The sequence below is a fragment of the Lepidochelys kempii genome, chromosome 17 (genome assembly GCF_965140285.1).
Source record: "Lepidochelys kempii isolate rLepKem1 chromosome 17, rLepKem1.hap1, whole genome shotgun sequence".
In the NCBI taxonomy this organism is placed as follows: Eukaryota; Metazoa; Chordata; order Testudines; family Cheloniidae; genus Lepidochelys; species Lepidochelys kempii.
Window position 1 is genome coordinate 21745343 of NC_136396.1, and position 27234 is coordinate 21772576.

Sequence of the window (27234 nt, forward strand, 5' to 3'; positions counted from 1 at the left end):
GTCCGGCTCTTCTTTGTCTGTGGAGCAGACAGAAGGGGCCTTTCAGCCTGTGATGGTTGAGGGTCGTGCAGTTGTCTCAGAGTTGGTTCTGGATTCAGCTAAAGCCCAGGAAGGGAAGGGTCCTAAGTTTGTGTCTGCTCGGGAGAATGGCCCTGTAACTAGGTCACATCCAGTTAGTGTCTATGTAAAATCCCAGAGACCAGACAATTCTGGTGCTTGTATTTTGCCTGTTGCTAGTGTGTGGCTGGGAAAGGGTGAGCAACTCTGTCTAATCAGGGTGAGATCCTAGCCAGGGCACAAGGAGAGCATGAAGGTGATGTGATTGTGTTACCTATTGAGGGTGTGGAAACCTGTAGCAAGAAGGAAAAGATTCCTGAACTTGTGTGTGGCAAAGGGAAGGAGAATGCTTCTGACCTTTTATCTAGGAAGTCTGTAAGTTTGCCTGAAAGGGGAATGTGTAGGAATCTGCCGGATGGGCCAGAGGTGATTCTGGATGTAAGGGAGACCCAGAAAGAGTCTGTTGTTGCTCAGGAAAGTGTTCCTCTAGAGAAAGCCCTAGGTGAAGAGGGTAAGAGCAGAATTTCTGTGAGGGGTGAATTGTTGTATAGAAAAGCCTTAGGGAAAGGAATCCTCATGGAGTCTTTGCAAGCAGTTTACTGCAACTGCAACGGGTGTGAAAGTGATTTAATCAAGAAAGTTTCAGGTCCTAACAGCCAGAATTTTCTCCTGTGAACGGATCCACTGACTTTCCTGTTGAAAGATCCAGTGTGGATAGCTTTGAGAAGGTCTCAGATGAAGTGAAAGCTGTTAAGAAACTTAAACAGTCCTATAACCAAGTGTCTGTGTTTGGCCAGCTCGTTGCGAGAAGACCCAATCCCAGTTTGAACACCTGGGGTTTTGGGGTGGCCAAAGGGCATGGGCCGCATAAACCTTCCCACATGCGACCTGCGAGTGCTATCGACCATCCCCGACCTAAGGGAGGGCGTGAAACTGGAATGGCCTGGTGTAACTCCCACCAAGGAACGGGAGAGATGCTGGGGCATCCATGGGAATGTTGGTGGCTTCGAACTTCCCCAGGTCACTGGCTAAAGTGACCCTGCTCAGTTCGATCTCGAAGGGGGGAGAGATGTGACGAAGTGGGACTGTTCTTAATGTTTCCTCTGAATAGTGTGGGGGTGCCTCAGTTTCCCCTAGGCAGTTCTTAAGTATCTAGGGGGTGGGGTAAGGGTGTATGATCATTGCAGAGCCCTAGAGGGCATGTGTGTGCAGGAGTCTGGACACAGAGAATGGCCGACACCCTGTTTCCTGGCAACTGATGGCCTGGGCCCTTCCCCCCTGCAAGGTGAGAGCTAAAGGGTGGGAGAACAAAGGAATCAGGTGACCTCCTGGGGGGGGGGGGGGGCAGGAAGGGACAAAGCCCAGGGGAGGAGGGGCTGGAGGGAGTTTCAGTTTGGGGCTGGCTGGGACATGGAGTGAAGGGCAGACGTGGTTGTCTGGCTCACTGCCCCCCAAAATGGACCCAGCTGAGGGGTCCTGTTCTCTGCACCTGCAAGCTCTGTGTTAGACCATGTTCCTGTCGTCTAATAAACCTCTGTGTTACTGGCTGGCTGAGAGTCCCGTCTGACTGCGGAGTTGGGGGGCAGGACCCTCTGGCTTCCCCAGGAGCCCACCTGGGCGGACTCGCTGTGGGAAGCGCAGGGAGGGGCAGAGGAGGCTGAATGCTCCGAGGTCAGACCCAGGAAGGTGGAAGCCGGGTGAGCTGTGTGCCCTGAAGACAGGCTGCTCACAGAAAGGCGACTGCCCCAGAGTCCTGCCTGGCTTCATGGGGAGCAGTTCCCGAGCATCGCCCGGGGACTCCGTGACGCAGCCCGTCTACACTCAAGCTCCCCAGGCCGCTGTGACCCACGGGGCTGGCCCAGTGCTGGTGCTAAGCCCCGGACAGCTCGGGCCCTCGCAGCTAACGGCGGCTGCGCGAGGACCACAAAGGCAGCCGGCCCGGAAAGCATTTGTTCCGCCAGCGTCAGAGCTCATTGCACCTGGAGGCAGCAGTGCCCGCGGACGCGCTGTATTGACCCAGGCAGTCACTAGAGGGCGCTAGCGCCATCGTGCCATTGCCTTGAGCCTGTTGCCCAAAGCAAGTTGCACTTGGCCTGAGATTCATTTTTACCCGTTGCGAGAGGCTGGGTCCTGCACCGGGGCCCTGCGCTGCCTTGGGGCTGTGCAGGGCTGGGGTGACGGTGACTCCGGAGCCAAAGCCCTCCCATACCGCCTGGCACGCAGCAGGCTCCCTGCACCAGGCAGCTGCCCACCCTGCCCCTCTGCAGAGCAGTGGGTACAGCCGGGAGCCTGTCCCTTCCCCACGCGAGCTGGGGGCTGGCCACTTCCTCCGTGTGCCGCTAGGGGGAACAATCTGCTGCCCTAAGCCATTGTTCCTGGCAGCCTCCTCCTCTCCCAACCCCCTGCGGGGGCGGACCCCAATCCAGCCCCTGATTAGCAGCCATAAATCAGTCCCCTTTCTAGGAGACAATTCCACTGGTGCTCCCGGGGCGATCTGCGGCACGCTGAGGGGGATCACCTGAGCGGGCGACACTGTTCTCACTCCTGCTGGCGTCGCTCACGCTGTGAGAGCTCGCGGGGACATTTCTGTAACACACAACAGCAATCCAGGTGAGGCGAATGCGGCTAAGCCACTGGGCCACTCTTCCGCCTCCAAAGGGACGTCCCGAACCCTTGAAAACCGCCACTGGGACTGTGTCGAGTCAACCAACGGCTGGCAAAAGGCCAAGGAGAGGAACCATGTGGAAGCTGTGATTACATATGAATCAGCATGCCTGGCCGGGGCATCCCGGCATGTTTCAAGATTAGCTAATGACTTTATGAACCCGCTGGCATGTGGCTTTGAAAAGCCATAGGGGAACTAAAGTCCTGGAACTTGTCTGCGGGGGAGAGTTACCCGCATTCTCATACCAGTATACGTATTCTGGATCAGGGTGTGAATTGAACTAAACTGAATTAAAGCCAATTTTATTCCAAATTAGAGTGTGAACATAGGGGGTTAATCCAGTTTAACTAATCCAGTTTTAATTCACACCTTTACGGGATCCAGATTAATTTTCCTGTGTAGACAAGGCCCAAGATAAAAGCAAATGAGCTGCCAGTCTTCAAATACAGTAATGAGAGATCCTTAAAGCCCCTCCTGGAAAATCGAGGTTTGATTTCCAGTAAGATAGTGGCAGAAATCATGTATGGAGGCCTGGAGGATGATGGGATCATGAGCAAACGGCGGCACTGAGGGTTAGATGAGACAGGCTGCGCCCACAGCTGAGGAGGAGGAGGTCAAAATTTCCTACAGTGACTAGCGATTTTGAGGGCCCATTTTCAGACACATGCAAGAGGCCTTCTTTTCAGTGCTGAGCCCGCACCCTCTGAAAATCAGGCCTCTTTAAACTGTGTCGAGGGGGGGCCCAGAAATTGAGGGACCCGAATCCCTGGGCACTTTTGAAAGTCTTGGCTGGGCTGTCTGAGCCAATCGTGCCCAGGGATTAAAAAAGGCTCTGCTCCCTGCACTAAGAGGTGCCACGGCAGGCCGAGGGGACCTCTGAAGCGCGGGGAAGTGCCGCACTGTGACTTGCTCTCCCTCTCAGACACCGGGGCAACATTGACCATCCCCAGCGAGCTGATAGTGTTCTGTAAGGGTGTGTATCGTACAGCGTCGGGTCCCATCTCCTTCACCTCCCCGAGTGAGGCAGAGCAGGGGGATAAAAGGCAGGACACCACAGCCGGGAGTGGTGGGTAACCCCAGGGAGGAGAGAGAGCGAGAGGAGAGCTGGAGCCGTGGGCGGAGAACTGAGATCCCGCCTGAGACGGTGAGCTCTGGCCAGCAGGGAAGGCAGGGCGCGTGTCTCTCCAGGGACATCCAGGCCTTGGCAGCCGTAGATGCACCTTCTGTCAAAGCAGGTGAGCCTGTGGGGGCCAGGGAGGGCCCGGACGGCAGCGGTGGGAGAGGAGAACATGTGGGGGGATAAACAGTGGGATGACAGGCTCACTGACCTGTAGGTAGCAGAGCCAGGGACTGGGGCAGTGAAGGGTCTTCACTTGCGGGGACGGGAGAGTCTGGATCTCGAGGTGAGTGCGGTGGGTCCTGGCCTCCTGCCTCCGGCAGACGCACCGGAGCTGCCCCTGGCTTCACACGCAGCCTGGCTGGTTGCTGGGCTCCCTGGGGCGGGGAGCTGGCGGGATGCTGGAATCAGAGGCAGACGGGTGACCATCACCGCCAGGCAGCCCCTTGCAGAGCCCCAGGAAAGCCAGCAGTGCCCGGCCCCAGGGCAGGAGAGGGCAGCTAGTGACCCTGAGCTGGAGGAGCTGAGCCGTGCCGGAGCATGGCACATGCCCGACGGCTGGCTGGTCGCGGCAATGCTGCCGAGACGCAGGGATGGGGCTTTCAAAGTCTGCTGCTCTGCTAGTCAGTCTCTCCAGGGGAGCAGAGCCGTGGCCTGGGGACCTGGGGAACGCTCCCTGGCCAATATTGGGTCAGTCATGCCCCCCACTTCTCCACAGGGGCAAGCACCTCTGTGCATGGGGTTTGTCCCTCTCCCATGCAGCGCTAGCTTCCCACAAACCCCTTTAAAGGGGTGCTGAAGACAGGCTTCTGTGGAAGTGGGGGTGCTGGTGCCCCAGAGCCAGTGCCCGGGCGCAGGGCCCCAATGCAGATGACCCCAGTGTCCCACAGGAACCCAGGAGCTGCTGGGACTGTCCCTTGGAGGGTGCTAACCGCGCCCCGACAGAGCAGGTCAGGAGTTGTCTCTCGTGGGCGTGGTGCTGGGGGGGTGATCTGGCCCGGCACTGCCCACTCCCCCTGGCAGGTGGACACGCGTTTCCAACTGGACCCCTCAGGCGGGCGGCCAGGCACGTGAGTGACCAGCCATGCGCTGAGCACTGACATGTGCCATCTCCACGCCCCACCCCCAAGGGGCCCGCGTCTCCAATCCTGGGGGCGCCCCGTGCCGTTCTCCTCAGCGATGCCCACCTGACGTCAGTCCTGCGTTCCCCCCCGGCGGTGCTGCCGGCTGGGCTGCTGGGCGCGCTCTTCCAGCTCGGCCAGGGCTTCCACATGCCCGCCCGGCTGCCTTCCCTGCCGCCGGTCCCACCCCGCGCGCGCCCAGGAGCCCTGCGGCCCGCCCGCGCGGTTTGATAGGGGGGCCATGGTCGGTGGGTATCAGAGGCAAGGGGAGGATGTGTCTCCCCAAACAGCATGGCCTGGCCATGCCACCCTCCACACCCAGGCCCGTTCCTGCTTCCCAGACTGTGCTGTGGTGGGCTCTTCCCCCCGTGGCCGAGGTCCCAGGCTGGGGGGCTAATGGGGGCCGGCCTGTACTCCGGGGCAGGGGGGACGCTGCCCGCTCACCGCCCTCCCTCCCGGCGTTCCGGGGCTGGCAGCACTCGGGCGGCCTGGGGGTGTGTAGGCCAGGAGGGGGGCTCCAGCGGGACCTCAGGCAGAGGGGTGGTCGGGGCCGAGGGCTAGCCTCCCCGAGCCTGGGGTTCACCCGCCGCCCATGCCCAGGGCTCCTGGCTGCGGCCCCCCGGACCCTTTTCAATTGTCCGGGCCCTTGGGCAATTGCCCCCGTTGCCACCCCCTGTCGGGGAGCCGGGGCCAGTCACACAGGTGAGAAGCTCTGCCCAGCCCCCAGGGCCGGCCCGGGATTTAGCCCTTAGGATCGAGTGTCCAGCCGGGAATCTTGCTGGCCTCCATGCTCTGGGCCCCGATCCAAAGGCCAGTGACAGCCTCCCATCGACTGCAACGGGCGTTGGGCCAGGTCCTACCAGCCTGGAGCCTTCTCCTCACCGACGCCCGCCGAGGGAAACGGCCACATCCTCAGCCCTGAGTTCCCCTCCAGACAAACTCCCTACCAGTGCCGGGCGCCTTCATCCCAGAGGCTCCTTACCCGCCCCTGCTGGCCCCGCGCAGTCCTCACACTCCCACGTGCCCGCGGAGGCCCCCAGCGAGGAGCAGCGGCGGTGGGTCCCCTGGGAGCCACACGAGGTGCACAGCAGCAGCTGCCATGGGCTGGGAAGGCAAAAAGGTCAGTGTCGGCGCCTCCCAGCTGGAGAGCCGGGGACGGCCAGAGGGAAGGTGGGGTGGAGGCCTAGATCCCCGGAGGCCCCCTAGGCTCCTAACTCCCTTGGGTTTCAGCGGATGTTAGGAGCCTAAATACATCTGCGGAGCTGGGCTACAGCCCTGCAGCCCCGGCTCCTCTCTGCAATGAGATCGTGGAGACCAGAACAAAGGCACCCGCCTGCATTCACGCCAACGGGCCGGCACGCCCCATCCCCCAATAGCCAGCCATTGCCATGTGGCACCTGCTGGGCAACAGCTGAGCTGCCAGTGGCCAGCAAGGGGCAGGACCTAGACTGAACCCAACCCCACCCCCTGCCCCAGCGCAGCAGGGAGAATGCACCTGGGGCCAAGCCCCGGGAAGTTAACTGCCTACCCGTCCTCTGCGGATTGCTCTCTGCCGCCCACGTACAGGCAGCAGCCGGCATCACAGCGGCTGTGTCTGTGATACTGGTCACTGAACGCGCCGTCTTCCTCCCAGGCGGCGTCCCTGAGGGAGCAATGAGGGGAATTAGCGTTCCTCGAACCGGAATCCACCCGGTGCTAACACTTCAAATGCTGGGAACCAGGCTGTAAGCTCCCTGGGGCAAGGACCGTTTCTTTGATCTGTGTTTGTACAGCACCAAGCGCAATGGAGTCCCAGTCCAGGACTGGGGCTGTGACGCTGGCAGACCAGGTGCCAGCTCATGCCAGGTCCCCGTGTCCCAGCCGGGAGCTGACGGACACAGAATTGGAATCTATCTGGCTCACTTGTGGGTTAATATTCATAAAATAGGTATAAGAACATAAGAACGGCCACCCTGGGTCAGACCAAAGGTCCATCTAGCCCAGTGTCCTGTCTGCCGACGGTGGCCAAAGCCAGGTGCCCCAGAGGGAATGAACAGAACAGATCATCATCAAGCGACCCATCCCCTGTCACCCATTCCTACCTTCTGGCAAACAGAGGCTAGGGACACCTCCCTGCCCATCCTAGCTAATAGCCATTAATGGACCTACGCACCAGGAACTTATCTAGTTAGAATGATAAGAAAGTGGTTGGTGTTCGGAGTCTATCGATGCTTGTGTGTTGTTGCCTGCTGGGATCTGACCTGTGAGAGCTGCGTTCCACATTGCGATGTAACATTTGAGCGGGTGTTGTGTGAGCGTCTGTGAGTGTCTGAATCGCCAGACAGCCAGAGGGACACTAATTAGTGTGGAGATGTTCTTCTACAGAAATTGTTACATGGCTCCTGAAAGAGGAGACCCGTCGATACCAGATGGGCTCTGGGGAGATCTTACAACACCCCACAGCTGGGTTGAGAAACCTTCAACAAAAGGACTCTAAGGATATCCTTGAAATCTAAGCTGAGAACTCTCAGCCACTTCGGGGTTGGTGTCCTGGGGGGTTGCAGCCTGCCCTGATCTTGTGGCTCATGCTCTTACACCACCAGTGGGAGTGTCATGGGGCCCCTATTTACACCGAATAAACCATCAGCATAATAATAACAACACTAAGATCAGCGAATCCAGGCTCTTGTGGGGCACGTTCCCTTTGGCCAGTGTGAATCCCCCTCTTGCCATGGCAAACCTCATGCTGTGGATTCAGCCAGACAAAATGACTCTGACAACCATCCTGGAGTTTCCAAGGTCATCAGATGTGCTACCAAAATAGACGCAGAAATATAACGCAGCCCGTCAGCTCTTCGAAAGTGCTCCTAGCCATAGACCTCAGCATGCTTTCCAACGGAGGTCAGTGCCGTTAGCCCCATTGTACAGTGACTTGTCTGGGATAGGCTAATGGTAAAGGCAGGGCTACAAGGCAAGTTTTGGAAGTGTCAGGCAGGGCCCCACCCGTGGCAGCCTTAGCCCCTTTCCAAGCCCTGGAGCAGCTGCACTCTTTCCCCGCGTCGCTCTCAGATGAGGCAGGAGGCTGTTGTGTCCCCATCTCTGCAGCCTAGGAGCTCTTGTCCTGTCCCAGTGCGCTGCAATTTACAAAGCTGAAGCTGGTGCAGCCTTTAAAAAGCCTGTTCTGTGCTACTCATAGGAGCCCGGCGCTGGACTGGGGCCTGGAGCCCTCACAACAAGCTCCAGGCTGCTTTTTCACTACTCATGGCACATTTACTAAGCAATTGAGGACTGCTTTGATCATCTAACCTGACCGCCTGCACCTCAGGCCAGAGCAGATCAGGCGGTGAGTCCCGCATCAAGCCCATATCTTGTGGCTTAGCTAGCGCACGGAGAGCACTAAGCTGGGGGAAGAGGTAGATATGCTGGAGGGTAGAGATAGGGTCCAGAGTGACCGAGACAAATTGGAGGATTGGGCCAAAAGAAATCTGATGAGATTCAACAAGGACAAGTGCAGAGTCCTGCACTTAGGACGGAAGAATCCCACGCACCACGCTACAGGCTGGGGACCGAATGGCTTAGCAGCCGTTCTGCAGAAAAGGACCTAGGAGTTACAGTGGACGAGAAGCTGGATATGAGTCAGCAGTGTGCCCTTGTAGCCAAGAAGGCTAACGGCATATAGGGCACATGACTTTTGAGGAGAGGCTGAGGGAACTGGGGTTATTTAGTCCGCAGAAGAGAAGAGTGAGGGGGGATTTGATAGCAGCCTCCAACTACCCGAAGGGGGGTTCCAAAGAGGATGGAGCTCGGCTGTTCTCAGTGGTGGCAGATGACAGAACAAGGAGAAATGGTCTCAAGTTGCAGTAGGGGAGGTTTAGGTTGGATATTAGGAAACACTCTTTCACTCGGAAGGTGGTGAAGCACTGGAATGGGTTCCCTAGGGAGGTGGTGGAATCTCCTTCCTTAGAGGTTTTTCAGGCCCGTCCTGAAAAAGCTCTGGCTGGGATGATTTAGTTGGGATTGGTCCTGCTTTGAGCACGGGGTTGGACTAGATGGCCTCCTGAGTTCTTCCAACCCTAAACTTCTACAATTCTATGAGTTGCTCTTTGTGAAGATAGAAAGGGAACCGACCTGTCAGGGATTTTGATGCCCATTCGAAACATCTCTCTTTGGAATGTCCCCATGTCCCGGCACCTGGGGCATCGGAAATGGTACAAGGCAGCACGGAGAGCATGTCCCTGCGGGATACACACAAGCAGGGGAGCAGAGATCACATTCCTGCAGGGGAAGAGAGGTAATGCCAGCTTGGGGAGGCAGGACTGTGAATGAGCCATTGACTAGCAAAGAGCAAACGCAACATGCAACGAGCCCCTGGCGGCAAGTGCTGCTCGCGGAGGAAGTGAGACCGGGAATGAGAAAGCCCCCCCGGAGGAGGAGGTGGGGGTGCAGGTGCCCAGCCCCAGGAGTCGTGCGCGAGGGCAGGAAATGGGCTGCGAGAAGGGTAGAAAATGGCCCGGGAAGTTACCTTCCAAGTAGGCGACCTGGCTCGGCCCTTCCTATACCAGCGGTATACCCCATAGCCCGCAGAGCAGTGGGGCCTGATTCACACAGCGTGGGCACCACCCAGCGCAGGGGAGAGGAGCTGCCGCTCAGGGTGGATATGGGGGTGACAGTAGGCTGCTGCCGGAAGGAAGGGGTCACTCTGGGTCCTAGGTGGCTTTCACCCCACCCTTGCCAAAGTGTTTCTCCAGATAGGGGTTCTAGACTCCCCTACTGCTGGACTTTGTGGGGGCCCAGGGACCCTGAATGGGGCTTGTGATCCTAGACCCGCTCCATAAATACTCGCTGAGCCCTCCCCTGCTGTGTCTGTCCCTGCAGCAGCCAGGCAGATACCTCCGGCCGCCCCCAGGGACTGTCCTCAAACATTCATATCAGTGCGGGAGCATCTAACAGCTGCAGCCTGCGCGTGGGTTGGCTCGAAGGCTTTCGTGGCCGGGGGGTTCTGGCCCACCCCCAGGAACCAGCGCGGAAAGGGGATTCGCACCTGGATGCAGCCTCGGTGGAACCAGGCGTGCTTGCACGCCGGGCACACCAGGGCGCTGTAGGAGGGTTTCCCCGGCATGGACTCCAAGCAGACGACGCAGACGGTTTCCGCCTGCTGCTGCCACCGTCTCACTCGCTGCACCGGCCGGTGGGTCCAGCAGAAGGATCTGGGGGAGGGACAGCAAGAGGGCAGAGCCGATAGGCACGACAGTCACTGGCTTCTGCCTGGGGCTGCAGAGGCCACGGGCCGCGTGGAAGCTCCACTCCTCTGGGAGTAGGGTGCCCAACTTTCTATTGGCAGAAAACCGAACACCCCAGCCCCGCCCCCTGCCCCGCCCCTTTTCTGAGGCCCCCCGCTCACTCCAACCCCCTCCCTCCATCGCTCGCTCTCCCCCACCCTCGCTCACTCGCTCATTTTCACCAGGGCGGGGCAGGAGGTTGGGGTGCGGCAGGGAGTGCCGGTGAGGACTCCGGCTGTGGGTACAGGTAGGGGCTCCAGGGTGGGGCGGGAGATGAGGGGGTTGGGGTGCAGGAGAGGGCTCCATGATGAGGCAGGGGGTCGGGGTGTGGGAGGGGGTACAGCCTCCGGCTGGAGGGGGGAGGCTCTGGGATGGGGCCAGAAATGAGGGGTTCAGGGTGCAGGAGAGGCATCCGGGCTGGGGCAGAGGGTTGAGGTGCAGGAGGGGGTGCAGGGTGCAGGTTCCAGGCAGCGTTTACCTCAGGTGGCTCCCGGGAAGCTGCCGGCATCTCCCTCCGGCTCCCAAGCGGAGGCGCGACCATGTGGCTCTCCGCGCTGCCCGTGCCTGCAGGCACCGCCCCCTCAGCTCCCGTTGGCCACGGTTCCTGGCCAATGGGAGTAGCTGATCTGGCGCTGGGGGCAGGGGCAGCATGCAGAGCCCCAGTGACCATCCCTCTGCCTAGGAGCCGGAGGGAGATGCCAGCAGCTTTCCGGGAGTCACGCAGAGCTGGGTAGGGAGCCTGCCTGCGCCGCCAACCGGACTTTTCGTGACCCAGTCAGCAGTGCTGACCAGAACTGCCAGGGTCCCTTTACGTCCGGGCGTTCTGCTTGAAAACCGGACACCTGGCAACTGGGAGGGGTTGCAGCATGCACTCCCCTCTGAGAGCTCTTATCTCCCCTGTGCCTCTGGGGCAGGGACAGGTGCCAGGAACCCACACACCCAGGGAGTTGGGCTGCAATTGTATTCTTTTGGAAAAGAGAAAAAAAAGAACCAAAGATTTTCTAACCCCTAAACTCAGAATCCGTGCCGGGCCTTTGAAGGCTGCTCCTGATATCAGAGTCTCTCAGCACTGGGGCCATCCCTTGGTTTGCCCCTGTAATGCCAGCTATGGGGCTCTGTCACCAGCATTTTCACAAGACACCCGCTACCCCACGGGTGTTTTTGACAGGTGTATTGTGTACCCTGCAAACGCTGACAGAGCCCTTTGCTCCAAGAGGTGCTAAGTAGGCTTCCCATCAGAGACTTTGCAGCCACGCTTACTTAAACTCCCCGAAGAACTGATAGATGCAGCCTCTCTCGGAGCCACAGGGGAAGTGGAAGTTCTTGGTGCACTTGCTGCCCTGGCAGGCGATGGATGCCCCTTTGCAGCCGCACACACAGCAGGTCTGGAAACAACAGGACGATGAGCAGAACAGGCAGCAGCTCCCAAGGTCCCCACCACAGCCCTTTGGAGGCGAAGGGAATCCTCCGACCAGCTTCATGTCCTACATCCGCACCCGGTGGATCACTGTCCCAGCCGTGCTAGGGCTTCCGTGGAGATCACAAAGAGTCTCGGGGTGGGAATGTCACACAGAGCTGATGGGAAGCCACTTACCCTCCCACCGGGAATGCAGAGATTTCAAAATGGCATTTTGTCCCAGATTGGGAGGGGGGGTAGAAATCTCAGAATTGTTCGCAAAACAAAATCTCCCTTAAAGAGTTCCTTGCCACTCGTAGATTATATTGTAGGCTCTCAGAAATATAGGACTAGAAGGGACCTCCCCAGCCCAGATTAGCCATTAACAAAAGTCAAACCAGGAGACTCTAAAGGAAACGTTTGGATAATTGCCCATCCAACATCTGGGTGACATGGAGACGTTCCCACCAAACACTGTGGTTTTGTCAACTCAGCATTTTTCAACCAACAAACGTGTTGCAGGACAACGTTCGCTTGGCTCACATCGCACTAGCTCCTGTGCTGGCAGGAAGGGTGGGAGCCAGTGGCCCATGTCCTACCTCAGGCTCTCTGCACACCTGCCCCTCACAACTAGGCTTGCCAACTTTCTAATCACACAAAGCCGAACACGCTTGCCCCGCCCCCTGCCCTGCCCCTTCTCCGAGGCCCCGCCCCTGCTCGCTCCATCTCCCCTGCCTCTGGCGTTCGCTCTCCCCCACCCTCACTCACTCGCTCATTTTCACCGGGCTGAGGCAGGGGGTTGGGGCGCGGGAGGGGGTGAGGTCTCTGGAAGGCGCTCACCTCAGGCAGCTCCCAGAAGCGGCGACATGTCCCTTGGCTCCTAGGCGGAGGCGTGGCCAGGCCCCCATCCATAGGCACTGCCCCCACAGCTCCCACTGGCCGCGGTTCCCGGCCAATAGGAGATGTGGACCCAGCACTCGGGGAAGGGGCAGCACATGGAGCCCCCCTGGCTGCCCCTGCACCTAGGGGCCGCAGGGACATGCCATCTGCCTCCAGGAGCCATGTGGAGCCAGGTAGGGAGCCTACCAGCCCCACTAACCGGACTTTGAATGGCGCGGTCAGCAGTGCTGACTGGAGCCACCAGAGTCCCTTTTCAACTGGGTCTTCTGGTCGAAAACCAGACACCTGGCAACCCTACTCACAACCTCCTCGTCTTCCCCTGCTCGGACCCCCCACCTCTCTCCCTTCCCTGTGTAGATAATCCCCTCCCAACTAACTCCAGCCCCCACCACATTTGCCACCATCACATTGTTCTCTCGGCTTGTGTGTGATCCCCCTTCCCCACACCCTGGGCCTGGCCTTTGTCTAGTTCGTCGGTACACTCCTGGGGACTGGCTACTCCCCTGGGTCTGTACAGCACCCAGACAACAGGGCGCTGCTGTAATCAACATATCAGATAATAATAATACAGCACGGCTCGGCCTCACCTTCCGAACTGCCCGCTTTAATTCCTGCCTGATGTCCGGATACAGGAACCCGTAAAATCCCTCCTCGTCCTTCCCCCTCTGGATCAGCCCGCTGGCGTGGTACTGGAACACAGGAGCGTGGGCACACTGTAACCTCTCTCCCCACCAGAAATTCCATCCCGGACCTCAGAAACCTCTGTGACCAAATTTTCACCCCAAAAAGTCGCCCCAAAAAGTTTCCATTTCAACAAATCAGCATTTTCTGATGAATTTGGGTTTTGGTCAGAATAAATCCCCACCAGCTCGAATTAACGATTCTAAATGAGCTGAGCTGCTTATTGGCTAGTAAGCCTGGGATTTGCAAGGTGTCTAAGGGCGTCACTCCAGCAACTTCTGTGCACGTCAGAAGCTCAGCACCAACAAGCTGTGCTGGATGGGAGAACAGGGAGGAAAAGGAGCCATGGCGAGGGGGCTTCTCCCAGGTGAGCCAGGACACCGAACAATCTGCTGCTCTTTAACTTCGTTATAATAAGGTCCACGCTCTCTGGATCTCATTCTATATATTTGAATAAAACGGTGTGTTCAACTGAAAATGCGACGTCCTTCATTTCGAGGGGTGCTGTCCCTCCTTCTGAGAATCTCTGCCCTTCGGTGTCTCTCTGAGAAGGAAGCTCTGGCCTCAGGCTATATCTGGCGCAGGAGCCTGACATGTAGTAGCAGCCCTGCCATCTGCCATGTACAAGGGGAAAGGGGAGCCAGAGCAACCCTGACCGTTTCTCTGTGGTAAACCTCCTTTAAATCCCCCGTTGTCCAAGAGGGCAAATGTGAGGAAGTTGGTAAATGTCAAGAGGACAGATGCAACCACGAGCAATAAGCGGCTTTGGGTGCCGGTGAGGAACAAATCAGGAGGTTTCGTGGCTTTCAGTGTAATTCGCGAGGCAGTGAAGAGAAGGGGTTGCTGTCCTAGCTTGCATTCGACAAATCCTTTGATTCGGTGCCTCGCCATTATGGGTCTGTAATGCATGTTTCCAAGGACAATACCAGCCGCACCTAGAAACTCATGGGATAGACACGTCTGAGCAATGCCGCTAATGAGGACAATGAAGGTCTAGGAGTGACAGTGAGGTGCATGAGCTCAGCAGGAGAAGCCAGCCAGAATTACACAAAGGTCTGGGCTCACGGCACAAAGAGATGGTCGTTCCTTTCCCGACAGCCACAGTGAGATCACAGCTGGAATGCAACAGCCAGGTCTGGGCAGCCCAGCATCAGGCAGAGAGAGGCAAACTGGGGTTGATGCAGAGAAAAGCAACCAATGGGCTGGATGAATTCGTGCGGAAAGGTGAACAGTGCTTGGCTGAATGATACCGACAGGGGACTAAAGATACTGGGCTCTTTAGTCTAGCAGAGAAAGGCCTGAGCCCACACAATGGCTGGTAGTTGAAACTAGAAAACTTCAGACTGGAAAAAAAAGATGCAAAATTTTAAGTGAGGGTGATTAGCCATTGGAGCGACTTCCCAGGCTCTGGGATGGACTCTCCTTCCCCGGGAATTTTAAAACCAAGATTGGACATGTTTCTACAAGATCTGCTCTAGTTCAAAAAGGGATTAACTCCAGGACGTTCTCTGGCACACAGGAGGGCAGCCTGGAGACGATCACAAGTGTCCTGCAGAGAGGAGCAAGCATCTCTCTGTGCTGCGGGATCTAGGAAAGGGCTGAATGCACCCAAGCAGGAGCGTTGAGCGGTGGCCCAAGGAGGTGCACTATAATAATAGCAGGTGAAATCTTGGCTCATGGACTTGAGTGGGGCCAGGACTCCACCCAGGGACCCTGCAAAGGGGGTGGTGGGAGTCTCATTGAGTGGGTCACTGAGATGCAGGCGGATCGGCCCGACCTCTCAGGAGAACCATCAGCCCCCGGGGAAAGAGAGAGTTACTCACCAGGCAGTTCTCGTGCACACACAGCTTACCCCGCTGACATTTCTGCCCGTAGGTGTCGGGGTCAGAGTCAGCCCGGTGGCAGAGCCCGCACTCTGAAGGGGAGGGAGAGGAAACGTCACTGAATCAGACAGGCTGCTCCTGGCACAGCAGCCCTGGCACAGCCATCCTGGGGCAGGGAGCAGTTACCAGGGACCAACAGCGACTCCCGCCGGCCAACGGGGGAATGATGCTGATGGGTGGCCAAGGGGAGGCCTGCCCGCTCCCCAGCTGGCTGTGACGCAGGGTCTCCGAGGGGCTGTCAGAGGGAGTCATACAGCAGCTTGGAAAGAGCAGCAGGCTGTGTTGATAGGAATGTGAACAGGTAAACTCACCAGTGCCCAGGCGTGTGCTGTGTACAGGGTGCGATCCACGTCCCGTGCGGGATTGTTACTTATCAGAGCTAATACGGGCGCTGGGTGCAGTACATCATGGACTCACATCCAACCCAGAGCCCCCCAGATCCCGCCAATGGATCCAGAGCTCCCCCAACACCCATCCACACCAGATCTGAGTCCCCTCCTCACAGCCAACGCAGAGCCCCATGGCCACCCCCAACGGCTCTGGAGTTCCCCCAACACTGCCACATACCAGATCTAGGTCCCCGCCTCTCACAGAGGGAATAATCTGGCCCGTTTGGGGGCTCCCGAAATCACTGTCTCTGGGCTCTGCAGCCACTGCTCTGCACTGGAATGTGCCTTCCCCTTGCTTCACCCTCTGCTCCCCCTGCCCCGTCCCTTTGTTCACCGTCACCCACGGACTGCACCCTTCCCTTCCCCCTGCATGGTCTCTGTTACAACAGCGGTTCCCTCCCAGAGGGGAAGGCCGGCCCCACCCATGGACCCCTTCCTCTGGCTCCCCTGCATCGCTCGCAGCTAACAGCACTGGGACAGCGAGTGCCACCGGCCAGGGATGCGCTCGCGTTGCCCCTGTTACAGCCCACCGCAAGGTAGTTTATTCTCACCTTCCTCCTTCAGCTTCAGGGCCTGGTGGTTCATTTCAGGAGCGCTGCAAACAACAAGAGGGTTTCATAGAACCATGGAAGATCAGGGTTGGAAGAGACCTCAGGAGGTCATCTCGTCCAACCCCCTGCTCAAAGCAGGACCAACCCAACTAAATCATCCCAGCCAGGGCTTTGTCAAGCCGGGCCTTAAAAACCTCTAAGGATGGAGGTTCCACCACCTCCCTAGGTAACCCATTCCAGTGCTTCACCACCCTCCTCATGAAATAGTGTTTCCTAATATCCGACCTCAACCTTCCCCCCTGCAACTTGAGACCATTGCTCCTTGTTCTGCCATCTTCCGCCACAGAAAACAGCCGAGCTCCAGCCTCTTTGCAACCCCCTTCAGGTAATTGAAGGCTGCTTCCAATCAGCTCCTGAGAAGCCATTGTGCTGTGACTACACAGTTGGATTCTAGTTGGGTTCATAGCGGTAGCTTTCATGAGCCAGCTAGTCCTAGCTTAAAGAGCTAGGCTGGGAGGTGGGCTCAATTCCTGCCTCTGCAACAGATGGCGTCTGTGTCTTTGGGCAAATCCGTTAATCCCTTCGTTTCTCCCACCAAAGGGATCTCATACTCCTTCCAACCTTTGCTTCTTCAGACTGTGCACTCTACAGGGCAGCGCCTGTCTCTCGCAGTTTGTTTGTACAGTGCCTAGCGCAATGGGACCCTGAGCTCTCAAGGTGCTGCTGCATGTGAGGAATGAGCCCAGTCTGGACAATTGAAAACTCCCACCTTTCCCGTGGGGGTTCCTGCAACTCCAACTGGGCCCCGTTCTGAAATCACCCTCAAGCTGGTTATTGGAGGAAGAGGCTTCCTTGACCGGGACTGGCCACGTTCCTCCACATTTACCCCAGACGTCGTTAGTCTCCACCCCACACAAAAACAGGAGGGGCCTTATCTGGTGTGATTTTGGTGATGTCTGTGGAAAGGTCTCTCCGCTGGGGCTGGAGGGCTCCTGATGGTCATTTCTGGTCCCTCCCGTACCCGGTGTGCCAGAATCCACGCGTCACTGGCAGGCCCTCCTGCGGGAGGAGTTATTGGGTGGTTTACTTGGACTGTGAGCTCCTCGGGGCAGGGACCATCCTGCAGCGCCTAGCAAAAGGCTCTACGGTAATACAAATAATAGTCATGTTCTGGCTGGTCAATAGAGTCGAATCTTTTTCCTTTTCCTAGCGTAAGCCACGTCCACCTGGCGTGAGCTCTGTCCCCATCTAGCCGTGGCTAGGCCAGCCGGAGATCGATGAGCCTGCTACAGCCGGAGCTACGAGAGCCACATCCTTGAGCTCAGGCGGTAGAGGCTCATTCGGTTCTGATCCAGAGGCCCCAGGTTTGATCCCCGTGGCTCACAACCCACCCAGCTGTGCTGGTGTTACACGAGTGAGAAAAGACCCTTAGGTACAGTCCCCCTTTCCTGCTCCCTACACATTCTCCCCACTCCCTTGCCCATAGGGAGAAGGTTAGTCCTGTGGTTAGGCCCCTCACTTGGCTCTCAGGAGACAGGTTCAAGTCCCTGCTTTCCCACAGACTTCTTATCTGACCTTGGCCAAGTCACTTAATCTTTCTGAGCTTTGGTTCCCCGTCTGCACAGTGGGGATTTTAGCACTGCCCTGCCGTGCGAGGTTGTGAGGCTAAACGAAGGCATGTGAGGTGCTCAGACAGGGTGGTGAGAGGGGCCAGATAAATACCTCAGATAGGTAGATCTGACAGGGGCTGTGGCCTTATTAAGATATCACCTACTCACTTGGTCTGTGGTCTGCTCTCCCCCTGCTCCTGGTAGCTGACCAGCGCAGTCCGGCTGTGGCGTGTCATTTCATTATTCACTGTGACACGGTAGCTGCATAGCTGGGGCTTTGCATTCGTTGGTGGGAAGGGCAGAGGCAGGGGCCCAGACCCCCGTCTTACCGAGGGAAAAAGCAATATTTACTTACGATTTCTCTAAATACATTTTTAAAACATCACACCCCAATCCAGGGACGGCAAAACAAATCTGCCCTTTTTCTTTCTTAACAGAAAGAGCCAACCTTTCCGTCCCTGGGCAGACAAGGAACAAACGTTGTGCGATAGAAACCAATTGGCTTCTCACAGGTAATGAAACAAAGCAAAGAGCTCAAAGACCAGGCAGCTGCCAGAATAATAATTCTAAGACACAGCTGACAGGAGGCCAAACGCTGCAGACCCCAAGAATCTCCAATCAGTGAAAACAGACTCACAAGTAGCCCGTTGTCTCTATGACCCACCAGTGACTACAGGGGACTCCATGAGGCTGTGACGTCCAGGGCTGGAGGGCAAGCACCTGCCAAGACTCATTTGGGATTATACCCAGCAAGAGCACAACTCCCAGAGCCCCCACTACACAATGGGGATGCAACACCCACTGCGTGCATCCCGGGGCTCAGCAAATCCGCCTTCCCCAGCAACGGGGCTACAGCAGGTTCCTAGCAATGGTGTCCCCATGGAGCGCTCCACCCAGCACTCCACTAAACATGCACCCCTGGGTTCTGAACGCTTTGTTCTCTGTCTCCTGGAGGCGCCAGGCAGGCGCTAGCTGGATCCTTACGGGCAAGGGGGGGAGATACGTTGGTGTCTATAAGGGAAGTGTCTATTGCTGAGTCTCACGCTAGGTCTCCTCCGGGGAAAGATTCATATCTGTGCCCAATGGATCTGGATCCAAATTCATGGCGGACACTCAGCAGGACTCCAGCCCTTTGCATGTGTAACCCAATCAGCGGGGGGCTCTGGCCCCGTCTCACAGGGGCGTTGGAACAGGTTTTATAGTGGGGGTGCTGAAAGCCACTGAACAGAACTGTAAACCCTGTGTATGATGGAAACCGCTTTAAGCCAGGGGGTGCGGCCCAGCACCTCTAGTTCCAGCTTCCCTGGTGCCAGCACCCCGGCCGTCTCACCGTGGTTGGGCCCCATATAGAGCTTGATGAGCCTACTACAGCCTGGACTACCAGAGGTGGGTCTTTTAGCTCAGACAATAGAAGGTCACGTGTTTGGACTCACAGGTCTCAAGTTCAATGCCTGGCACAGGGGTGTAGAATTACACATCCCTGAACACTCACCTGCTGCCCTCTGGGAGCCTGGTCTTGCAAGGGTTAAGTGTTGTCATGCACAACTCCTGTGGACTGCAATCGCCACAGCAACCAGGTAAATACACAGCCCATTGACATGTCACCAGTGACCTAGGCAGGAATCCAGGTTCAAACTGCCCCCTACTGGATGGGACCAGAGCAACTCAGCTGCATGTCACAGCGCTGGGCTCATGACAGGCCGTGAAGATTTGCCTTTCACTCCAGCGGCGCGGGCCTATGCTTTTGGAGCAGGGCAATCCGGTTCCTGTCCCCAGGAAGTTACAAGCCGTGCAGCCTGGGGACAGCTGCGTAATTCCTAGGTAGCCAGAGACTATATTTATACCAGGGCAAATTCATCCCCAGGATAATGCCAGTAACTTCAGTGGAATCACTCTGTGACTGATCCGGCCCACTGTGTCTTAGACATGGTGGATTTCTTGATGCTGTGTGCTGGGGCCACACAGAACTTCACAGCAACAGAGGAGCGAAAACTCAGAGCCTCCTGCTGCAAAAGCACCAGCCCCTACCACTGGGGCCAAAGGAAAATATTCCAGAGCTACGAGCAGTGAGGAGTCGAGAACACACAGTCAAGCAGAGAGCCCTGCAGAGAGCAGAGAGCCCTCTCGGCCCTGCAGAGAGCAATGAACTGTTATAAACTAGCCAGGGTCACCCAGGGAGTCAGTGATAGACTGGCAATAAAACCCACCCCACTGCCAGGACTAGACCCAGGAGTCCGGGCTGCCAGCCCATAGGTCTAGCCGACAAGTTACAGAAGAAGGTTAGGTACAAGGTCAGTCCAGAGGGCTAAGGCCAGAAGCAGCAATCCAGGCTAGCGTCACATCACAGGAACCATTCCGAGCTGATGAACTGCACCAGGTCCGAGCCAAGTAGGTCAGCCAAGGCAGGGCAAGGTGTCAGGAGCAGAGAGGGGCCAAGAATCAGGAAGGAGGAGCAAGGCCAGGTACCAGAAGGAGAGCTGGGGCCAGGACCCAGGAGCAGGGCTGGGGCCAGGAACAAGGCAAGGTAGCAGGAGCACACAGAAGGGCCTGTTGCAGAACCAAGCCAGAGATCCCCCTAGTTGCACAGCAGCCTCCAGGTGTTTCCCCTATGTCTTAAATAGCATGCCTGGGCCAATCAGGAAACACCGTGGGCACAGCCCCTCAGGGCCTCTGTGGGCGGGACATCCAGTGGGGCTTGAGCCAATAGGACTCATAGGTTGCAGTTCTCCCGTTTGCCAGAGGTGGCAGTATGAACTCAGCAGCTGCCGAGGAGCCACCAACCTGGCTTGCAGACCTGTGGATCCTCCCACCTGCTGGTTCTCAACTGGGGGGTCCTGAGTCTTGGGGAGGGGTCATGAACAGGAATCAGGGGGTCACAATCGCCCTCTCCTTCCCACGTTGCTAAGTCAGGGAGGGCCCAGTATTGAGAAGGTTGAGCCCCAGTGTTCTAACCCCCAGGGCATACTCCCTCCCCCATCCTTGACTAGAGCGGTTCACTCGTGACTCCAAGCCCTGCCCCACTCTGCTCCATTGCAGGCGCATCTCACCCTTGCTTTACAAATATAACGCGGTTTTTCAACCTTCTCCCTTTTACTTCCAGCTGCAAAGGGCTGGGGGTGGATTATTTTCATTGAGAACTGATATCGCCAGAGGCATGCTGCTGAGACCCTCAGCCCCCAGATCAGGATCACTCCTGCAAAAGCTTCAGAGAGACAGCCCAGAGCATTCAAAGGTGTGTAGGCCTAAATCCTAAATCCTCATTAACAGGCACAGCCGAATATTTCAATTGCATTTTGTATTTTGTTGGATCAAAAGAAATTGACATTGATTTAACTTAAGCACAAATAATTTAAATATAATAAATTGTTGTTCCAGTTCAGAAATAAACATTACAAATAATATATTAAAATAAACTCTTTGTGGGAGGAGCAATTGCCTCCCGCGACCCGCAAGGACTTTCGGGACGGTCGCCAGCAGCTATTGCCGTCAGGGGCTCGTCAGTTTTGTTTCACGTGCTTGACATGCTCCTGGACCCATCGTGCGTTGGGATCGGAGCAGACTTCCCGGCCTTTTTTCGTGGTAAAGCTGCAGAGATAAAAACTCAGTTCAGAATCTTCACAGGGAGAAGAAGGAAAGTGGATCCCCTGAGACACAAGCTACGGCCGAGCAGGTCGTGGAGACCAGCTGAGTTCTGTGTTGGCCAACAAGACTGAGCATTGCTAAGAATAGTCAGCCGGTGAGGACTCCGCTTTTGTAAAGGTGAAACCTTCACGGCACCTTACTGCGGAGAAGCTGAGCTGTGCCTGGCTGCACCACTGTCACTGGATCAGCGTCTCCAGCTTTGACGTTACCACCTGAGCTCACCCCAGCAGGTGACCTTACCCCGGTGCAATGTCCAGGTCTTGACATAAGGGACATCCTCCTCAATTCTGGTCCCACTGAGCCACTAGCCTGGCTCCATGCTGACTCATTTTTTCTTCCATGCCCATGCAATGAGTATCAGTGATCATCTAAAATAGTGCATATCCCGCATCTGAGTGACCCGGGGATCACTGCTGCAACCCTTCTTCTACCGCAGTCTGTCCCCTGCCCACCCTTTGTTACTCTCACTAGTGGTGTGCTTGCAGGTTAGAGCCACAACAGGTGTGGCAATGCCCATTTACCCCAGGTGTGGCTCTGGCCCCGTCTGCCCCGACTGGAATGCTCAAGATACCCCAGCTTTCTTGCTGCCCTCTGAGGCCCTGCTTTCTGCTCAAAGAGAGCTGCAGGAGAATGCTTTCCCAAACCCCTGCTGATGAGTTACTCGGGGAACTGAAAGCTGTGTCAGTCCCTGACACAAGAACCCAGAGCAAGGGCTCAAGCATGAACCTTCTCCGTGGGTCTGCAAAACATCAATCCCGCCTTGCTCTCTGTACATACCTATTGTCGGTATTTTGAAGGCCTCTAGAATTGTGGCATCCAAGGGTCACAGGGGAATGTGGAGAACTTCTGCATAATTGTCTTTTACCCCAGGATTAAAAATGCCTTTGACATTTGTTTCCCAAGAACCCTGCAGATTCCCTCCCCCATCCGTTCATCCTATGGGGTTGTTTCTCTGCATGAACGTAGAACGTCTGGCCGGAAATCATACTCACATTACAGCCGGCAAGGAGCACTTGCTGCTGGTGTGCCGGTACTTCACCACAAGGCTCCGTGGGATTGGCTTGGCAACATGGCTGAAGCAGCAGGAAGTTGGGGTGTTGACGCCATCTGGAAGGAAAGAAGAGACTTGCCTGACGATTCGCTCTAACCCCTCGCTGAAGGTGTCTGAGGATCTGAAGGCTTCTCCCGCAGTCCCAATCGGGTTAACTGACCCTCAGCTCCACCCCTCACTGTCACTGTTCCCGGGCATCTCAGAGCAGAAAGACCCCTGAGATCGTTCATCTCGACCAACTGAAGTTTATGGCTGTTTCGTGGGCTCCCTCCCAACCAGGCTGGGTCACTACAAGCCGCAGTGTCAGAATGGGGAGCGCACCTTCCTACACCTGAACCCACCTTGACGTAGTCCGAACCCCAGTGAAAGTGAGAGCTCCGAGCGCTGCAGAAAGGCAGAAAAGAAACAGGACTTACCAAGCTGAGAATGGACCTGGGAGCAGAGGGCAGCGATGAGAAGAACCGTGAAGGCAGCCACACAGACCTTCATGCTTCTGCTGGGAGAGGAGGAGTGGCAGCAGCAGAACCAGAGCGGGGATTCTTTCCAGTTCTCCTCGTGTCTCTGATGCTGAACCACAGGCCCTTGTGCCGGCTTTATACAGCGGCGTTTTAGGGAAACGCACACATCATGCCAAGTCAATGATGACACACAGAGCCAAATTTTGCTGAGTTGAGAAATCAAAGAGGAAGTTGAAATCTAGAGTGACTCTCAAATTCCGTTTCGGAGTTTAGGTCATCAAAAGTCCTGGAAAAAGGACAAAGGAAGCGAGGACATGAGTCCATTGTGGTAATGGTGGCAGGTTTGTCTTTGAACTAACAGACCTGCCGTTGGCGGGGACTAGGTGTGACACAAGACTCAAAATGAAATCTGAAGTCTTGAGTCCCTAATTCAAATCCAGCCCAGGTTATTGATGACTGAAGGTCATTACAATAAGCTTCTGGGGACAGGAACCTACTGTCTGTGTGAAGCTCTTTGGGGTAGGGGCGTCTTTTTCTTCTCCACTGATGGGGATTCCACAACCTGCCTTGGAAACCTGTTCCAGAGCTTAACTACCCTTATAGCTAGAAAATCTTTCCTGATATTGAACGTAAACCTCCCTTCCTGCAGATTAAGCCTGTTGCTTCCTGTCCTACCTCCAGCAGACCTGGAAAACAACTGGTCACTGTCCTCTTTGTAACAACCCTTCACATATTTCACGACTGTTATCGCATCTACCCTCAGATTTCTTTTCTCAAGGCTAAACGTACCCAGTTTTTAAAACCTTTCCTCATACATCACATTTTCTAAGCCACCTTTCTTAAAGTGCAGTGCCCAACAATGGACACAGGACTCCAGCTGAGGTCTCACGAGTCCCGAGCAGAGCGGGACAATTCCCTCCTGCGTCTTACATACAACACTCCTCTTAATACAGCTCGGAATGATATTAGCCTTTTTTGCAACTGCTTCACATTGCTGACTCTTATTCAATTTGTGATCCACTCTCACCCCCAGATCCTTTTCAGCACTGGTACCTAAGAGTTAGTCCCCATTTTGTAGTTGTGCATTTGATTTTTCCTCCTGAGGTGTAGTACTTGGCACTTGTCTTTACTACATTTCATCGTATTGATATCAGACTTTTCCAACTTCTCAAGATCTTTTTGAATTCTACTCCTGTCCTCCAAAGTGCTTGCAATCCTTCCCGACTTGGTGTCATTGCAAATTTTAGAAAGGTTTCAGAGGAGCAGCCGCGTTAGTCTGTATCCGCAAAAAGAACAGGAGGACTTGTGGCACCTTAGAGACTAACCAATTTATTTGAGCATAAGCTTTCGTGGGCTACAGCCCACTTCATCGGATGCATGCAGTGGACTTTTAGAATTTTAGAAAGCGTACTGTCCCTCCATTGTCCGAGTTGTCGATGACAATGTTGAATTGAAAAATACTCTGTTTTCGCTGAAAATTTTCAAGTTTTCATTGAAAAACCAAAACTCTGAATTTGTTTGCAAGGGGGGAGGGAACAAAAGCTGTTTCCCAGCGAGCTCTACCAATCATGCTTCAGTATGGAACAGTGATATTCCGATGGCTGCCTGGTGACCCTTGTGTGAAATGAGTTAGGGGAGGGGCCCAGCCCCATTCCTGGTGGACAAGAGCCTGCATCACAGGAAATACTCTCACAATTCACACTTTCTTGATGGCAGGTTCTGCAGAGAAGCTGAGGACTGAATCGGCCACGTAGACTGGTTCTCCTCCCAGCCCAAGATGCACTTTCTACTGATCAGGGTCAAAGGCTCATTGGTGAGGCAGTTCTGGGACTATTCTAGGCAAAAGCAGAGGATTTAGGGCTATCGGTCCAGCACCTTTATTTGTAATTTAATTAAACATCTCAATGAAATGCAAGGGACATGAATAGACTTTACTTGCCTATGAGTTCTACTGAGGCCATCAGTGATGACAGAGGATAATGGCTGGATGCCGTGGGTGCCGGCTGATTAAATGGACAAGAGCTAGAAGACTGGCACCATCCCTGCTTTTCTGTCCCTTTGTTGCACTGCTGTTGGAATGAGAGGCCGATTGGTGGGCTTCGAACTAACACGTGAACCCGCTAGCTTCCATCACCTGGCTTTTGACCCTTGAGCTGTGGAACTCAATGGCTGTGACCCGCTCTGCTCTGCTGGCTGACAGCATGGAGCTAAGGATTCGGAGTGCTTGGGCTTTGATTACATTTAGGGCTTTCCGGCTTTCATGCCAATTCCTGACCTTTTTATACAGAGACACACCGATGGATCTGACACCTTTGAATTATCCGCTGCATTGTAATGTGTAGCTTGGATCTGAAAAGGGCCTCTGCAAAAATCTGCATTCCCGCCTTCCCAGCTTAGTGTCTCTTGGAGCACAAAGAGTTTTCTGAGTGCTGGCCTTGCAAACTCAGCCTGAGATCCAAGAGAAGTGTGGGGCTGCTGGTGTGCAGAGATCATTGCCTACCATGCTGACAAATATTGTCTCCTTGTTGCCTTGTACTCCCCTGTCTGTCTGTATCCATCCATTGTCTCTTGTCTTGTACTTAGGACAGGGACTGTCTTTTTTTCTGTGTTTGTACAGCACCTTGCACACTGGAGTCCTGTCCAGGACTGGAGCTGCTAGGCTGTTTAGTGACACTGACAATAGGTTCTTTCCATTTTAGCCATCAGCAATGCTTCAACATCCTCGGTAATAAAGGTCCTGTCATCAACTCTGCCCTCTGTGGCACACGATTGCCTTCAGTACAGAGGGCAGAGGGGTAACTCTGTGGAACTGAGTACCCCATTCTGTTACCATGCTGGTCTCTCTCTCTCTCGCAGTTGTACTGCATTGGAAGGGTTAACTAGAGTGAAAAGCAGAAACAACTCATGTTAGTCACTGACCCATCCCTGGTCTGAGTCTGATACACCACCCGATCTGCCAGGCAAGAAAGGGCCCCATGCACTGTAGCTTTAAGTGTGTGGTTGGTCATTTCTATTTCAGCCAGTCTCTTCTTATGGGCTTGGTATCATTAATGATGCAATTTGTATTTGATGGCGGCGGAGTTCTGATTTGGGGTTCAGTTCTGGGGAGTTTGGGGGTGGGGGGAATTTGTCAATAGTAAATGCTCTGTGCTAACAAAATTACACCGGATAAAGAACAGAGGAAGGTAAGGAGCTGAGTTTCTCAGCTGGGCTTTAAATGTGGCTAAATTTGATCCAGAGGCTGGAACTTGAAGCTAGACAAATTCAGACTGGAAATAAGGCGTAAATTTTTACCAGCGAGAGTAATTAACCACTGGGACAACTTATCAATCAAGACTGGATGTTTTTCTAAGAGCTTGGCTCTAGGAGTTATTTTGGGACAGTTCTCTGTGAATTCTTGGAAGGTTACAACAAGCGCAGAGTCACTGAGAGATTTCTCCTGACCTCAGAACTTCCTCTGCGTGCAACCAAACAGGCACGGGAATCGCAGGCAGGATCTGAGCTTTAGGCTAAGGAAACCTCACACACTTTTCAAATAACCTCTCCTGAGCTCCTTACTAACCAGCTCTGAGGACAGGAGGCAGCTCTCCAGGTGCCGAGACGTGCAGAGGTTTGGGCAGGAGAACATCTCGTTGCTGCCTCCGCCTGTCCTTGCCCCATTTCCAGGCCCCCCCAGCTCTCCCCAGAGCCAGCTTCACGCATGTCGATTACAGCAGGGCAAGGGAGTGGCCATGGCAGCACCAACTCCAGGGCCACTCAGCAAGAGCAGAGCTGGTTGAGTCCCACCAAAAACTGGGATGCTCATGGCTGGGAAACCGTGCAGGAAATCTGAGCAGCCTGACTGGGCCTGAGCTCTCACGAGGGGAGAGAAGGACTCTTTCTCTCTGGGGACAGGTCGGCAGGCAGGTGGGGAGTGGGGCGGGACTGTGTGCGACTGAGTAAGTGATGGGCAGGGGACCTGGCCTTGTTCTTCTCCCTTCACATCTGACACGCTTTGGGGTCTCCCTGAGCACGACACAGCCCTGGCTAGGGAGTTCCCAAAGCCAGCCAGGGCCCCAGAGCCAAGCCCCATGCCAGGATCATCAAAGGCTGGGCGACTCTCCGACACGTATGGGCCAAGTGCTGCATCTCTCCTGTTCAAGACCCATCCCTGCCTAGGGAAGCCCCTGGAGCAGAAAAGATGGGCCTGTGGTTCCCAGACCCGTTCCGTGGCTGGGTGGAGGAGGATGGTCTCATGCGAGGGCTCATTCAGCAGTGCGGGGAATGTCAGGTAGCTGGTGCAGAGCCATTGTCCCAAAGGATCTCACAGGAATGCAGGACTGAAAGGGATCTCCTGGGTCACTGCTTTTGCAGACAGCCCTGTCCTATCACCCACTCAGGGCTGGTAGCCAGTGCTCCCACTGGGACGGGGGGCATGCTGGTGCTTTTGTCGTTCCTAGAGCGCAGAAGAACACG

The 27234-nt window shown here is 55.6% G+C and overlaps 2 protein-coding genes across 2 annotated transcripts; both read right to left on the reverse strand.

Annotated features, from left to right (window-relative positions):
- Positions 1-2516: 2516 nt before the first annotated feature.
- On the reverse strand, positions 2517-16052 carry LOC144929532 (E3 ubiquitin-protein ligase PHF7-like). The gene is made up of 10 exons (XM_078849295.1): positions 16019-16052; positions 15019-15110; positions 13102-13203; positions 11479-11603; positions 9888-10146; positions 9068-9174; positions 6489-6602; positions 5943-6064; positions 3098-3116; positions 2517-2643 (listed from the first exon to the last, which is right to left on the reverse strand). Exons 1-10 carry the CDS (start codon positions 16050-16052, stop codon positions 2517-2519), a joined length of 1101 nt encoding a protein of 366 aa, XP_078705421.1.
- Positions 16053-20922: 4870 nt separating this feature from the next.
- LOC140899559 (C-C motif chemokine 3) lies at positions 20923-22887 on the reverse strand. Its single transcript, XM_073315274.1, has 3 exons — positions 22738-22887; positions 22263-22377; positions 20923-21213 (listed from the first exon to the last, which is right to left on the reverse strand). Exons 1-3 carry the CDS (start codon positions 22808-22810, stop codon positions 21126-21128), a joined length of 276 nt encoding a protein of 91 aa, XP_073171375.1. The 5' UTR covers positions 22811-22887; the 3' UTR covers positions 20923-21125.
- Positions 22888-27234: the final 4347 nt, after the last annotated feature.

What these genes read in the sequence shown, in the direction of transcription:
- LOC144929532 (XM_078849295.1), bottom strand. Translation starts at nt 16,052, where the DNA reads ATGAACCACCAGGCCCTGAAGCTGAAGGAGGAAG. An exon ending in CCTGAAGCTGAAGGAGGAAG is followed by an intron (nt 15,111 to 16,018) that starts GTGAGAATAAAC and finishes CCTCCCCTTCAG; the next exon opens with AGTGCGGGCTCTGCCACCGG. An exon ending in CCCACGCGCAGGCTGCAGCT is followed by an intron (nt 9,175 to 9,887) that starts GTTAGATGCTCC and finishes TGTATCCCGCAG; the next exon opens with GGACATGCTCTCCGTGCTGC.
- LOC140899559 (XM_073315274.1), bottom strand. Translation starts at nt 22,810, where the DNA reads ATGAAGGTCTGTGTGGCTGCCTTCACGGTTCTTCTCATCGCTGCCCTC. An exon ending in CCAGGTCCATTCTCAGCTTG is followed by an intron (nt 22,378 to 22,737) that starts GTAAGTCCTGTT and finishes CTTTCCTTCCAG; the next exon opens with ATGGCGTCAACACCCCAACT. An exon ending in TGCTCCTTGCCGGCTGTAAT is followed by an intron (nt 21,214 to 22,262) that starts GTGAGTATGATT and finishes TTATCTCTGCAG; the next exon opens with CTTTACCACGAAAAAAGGCC.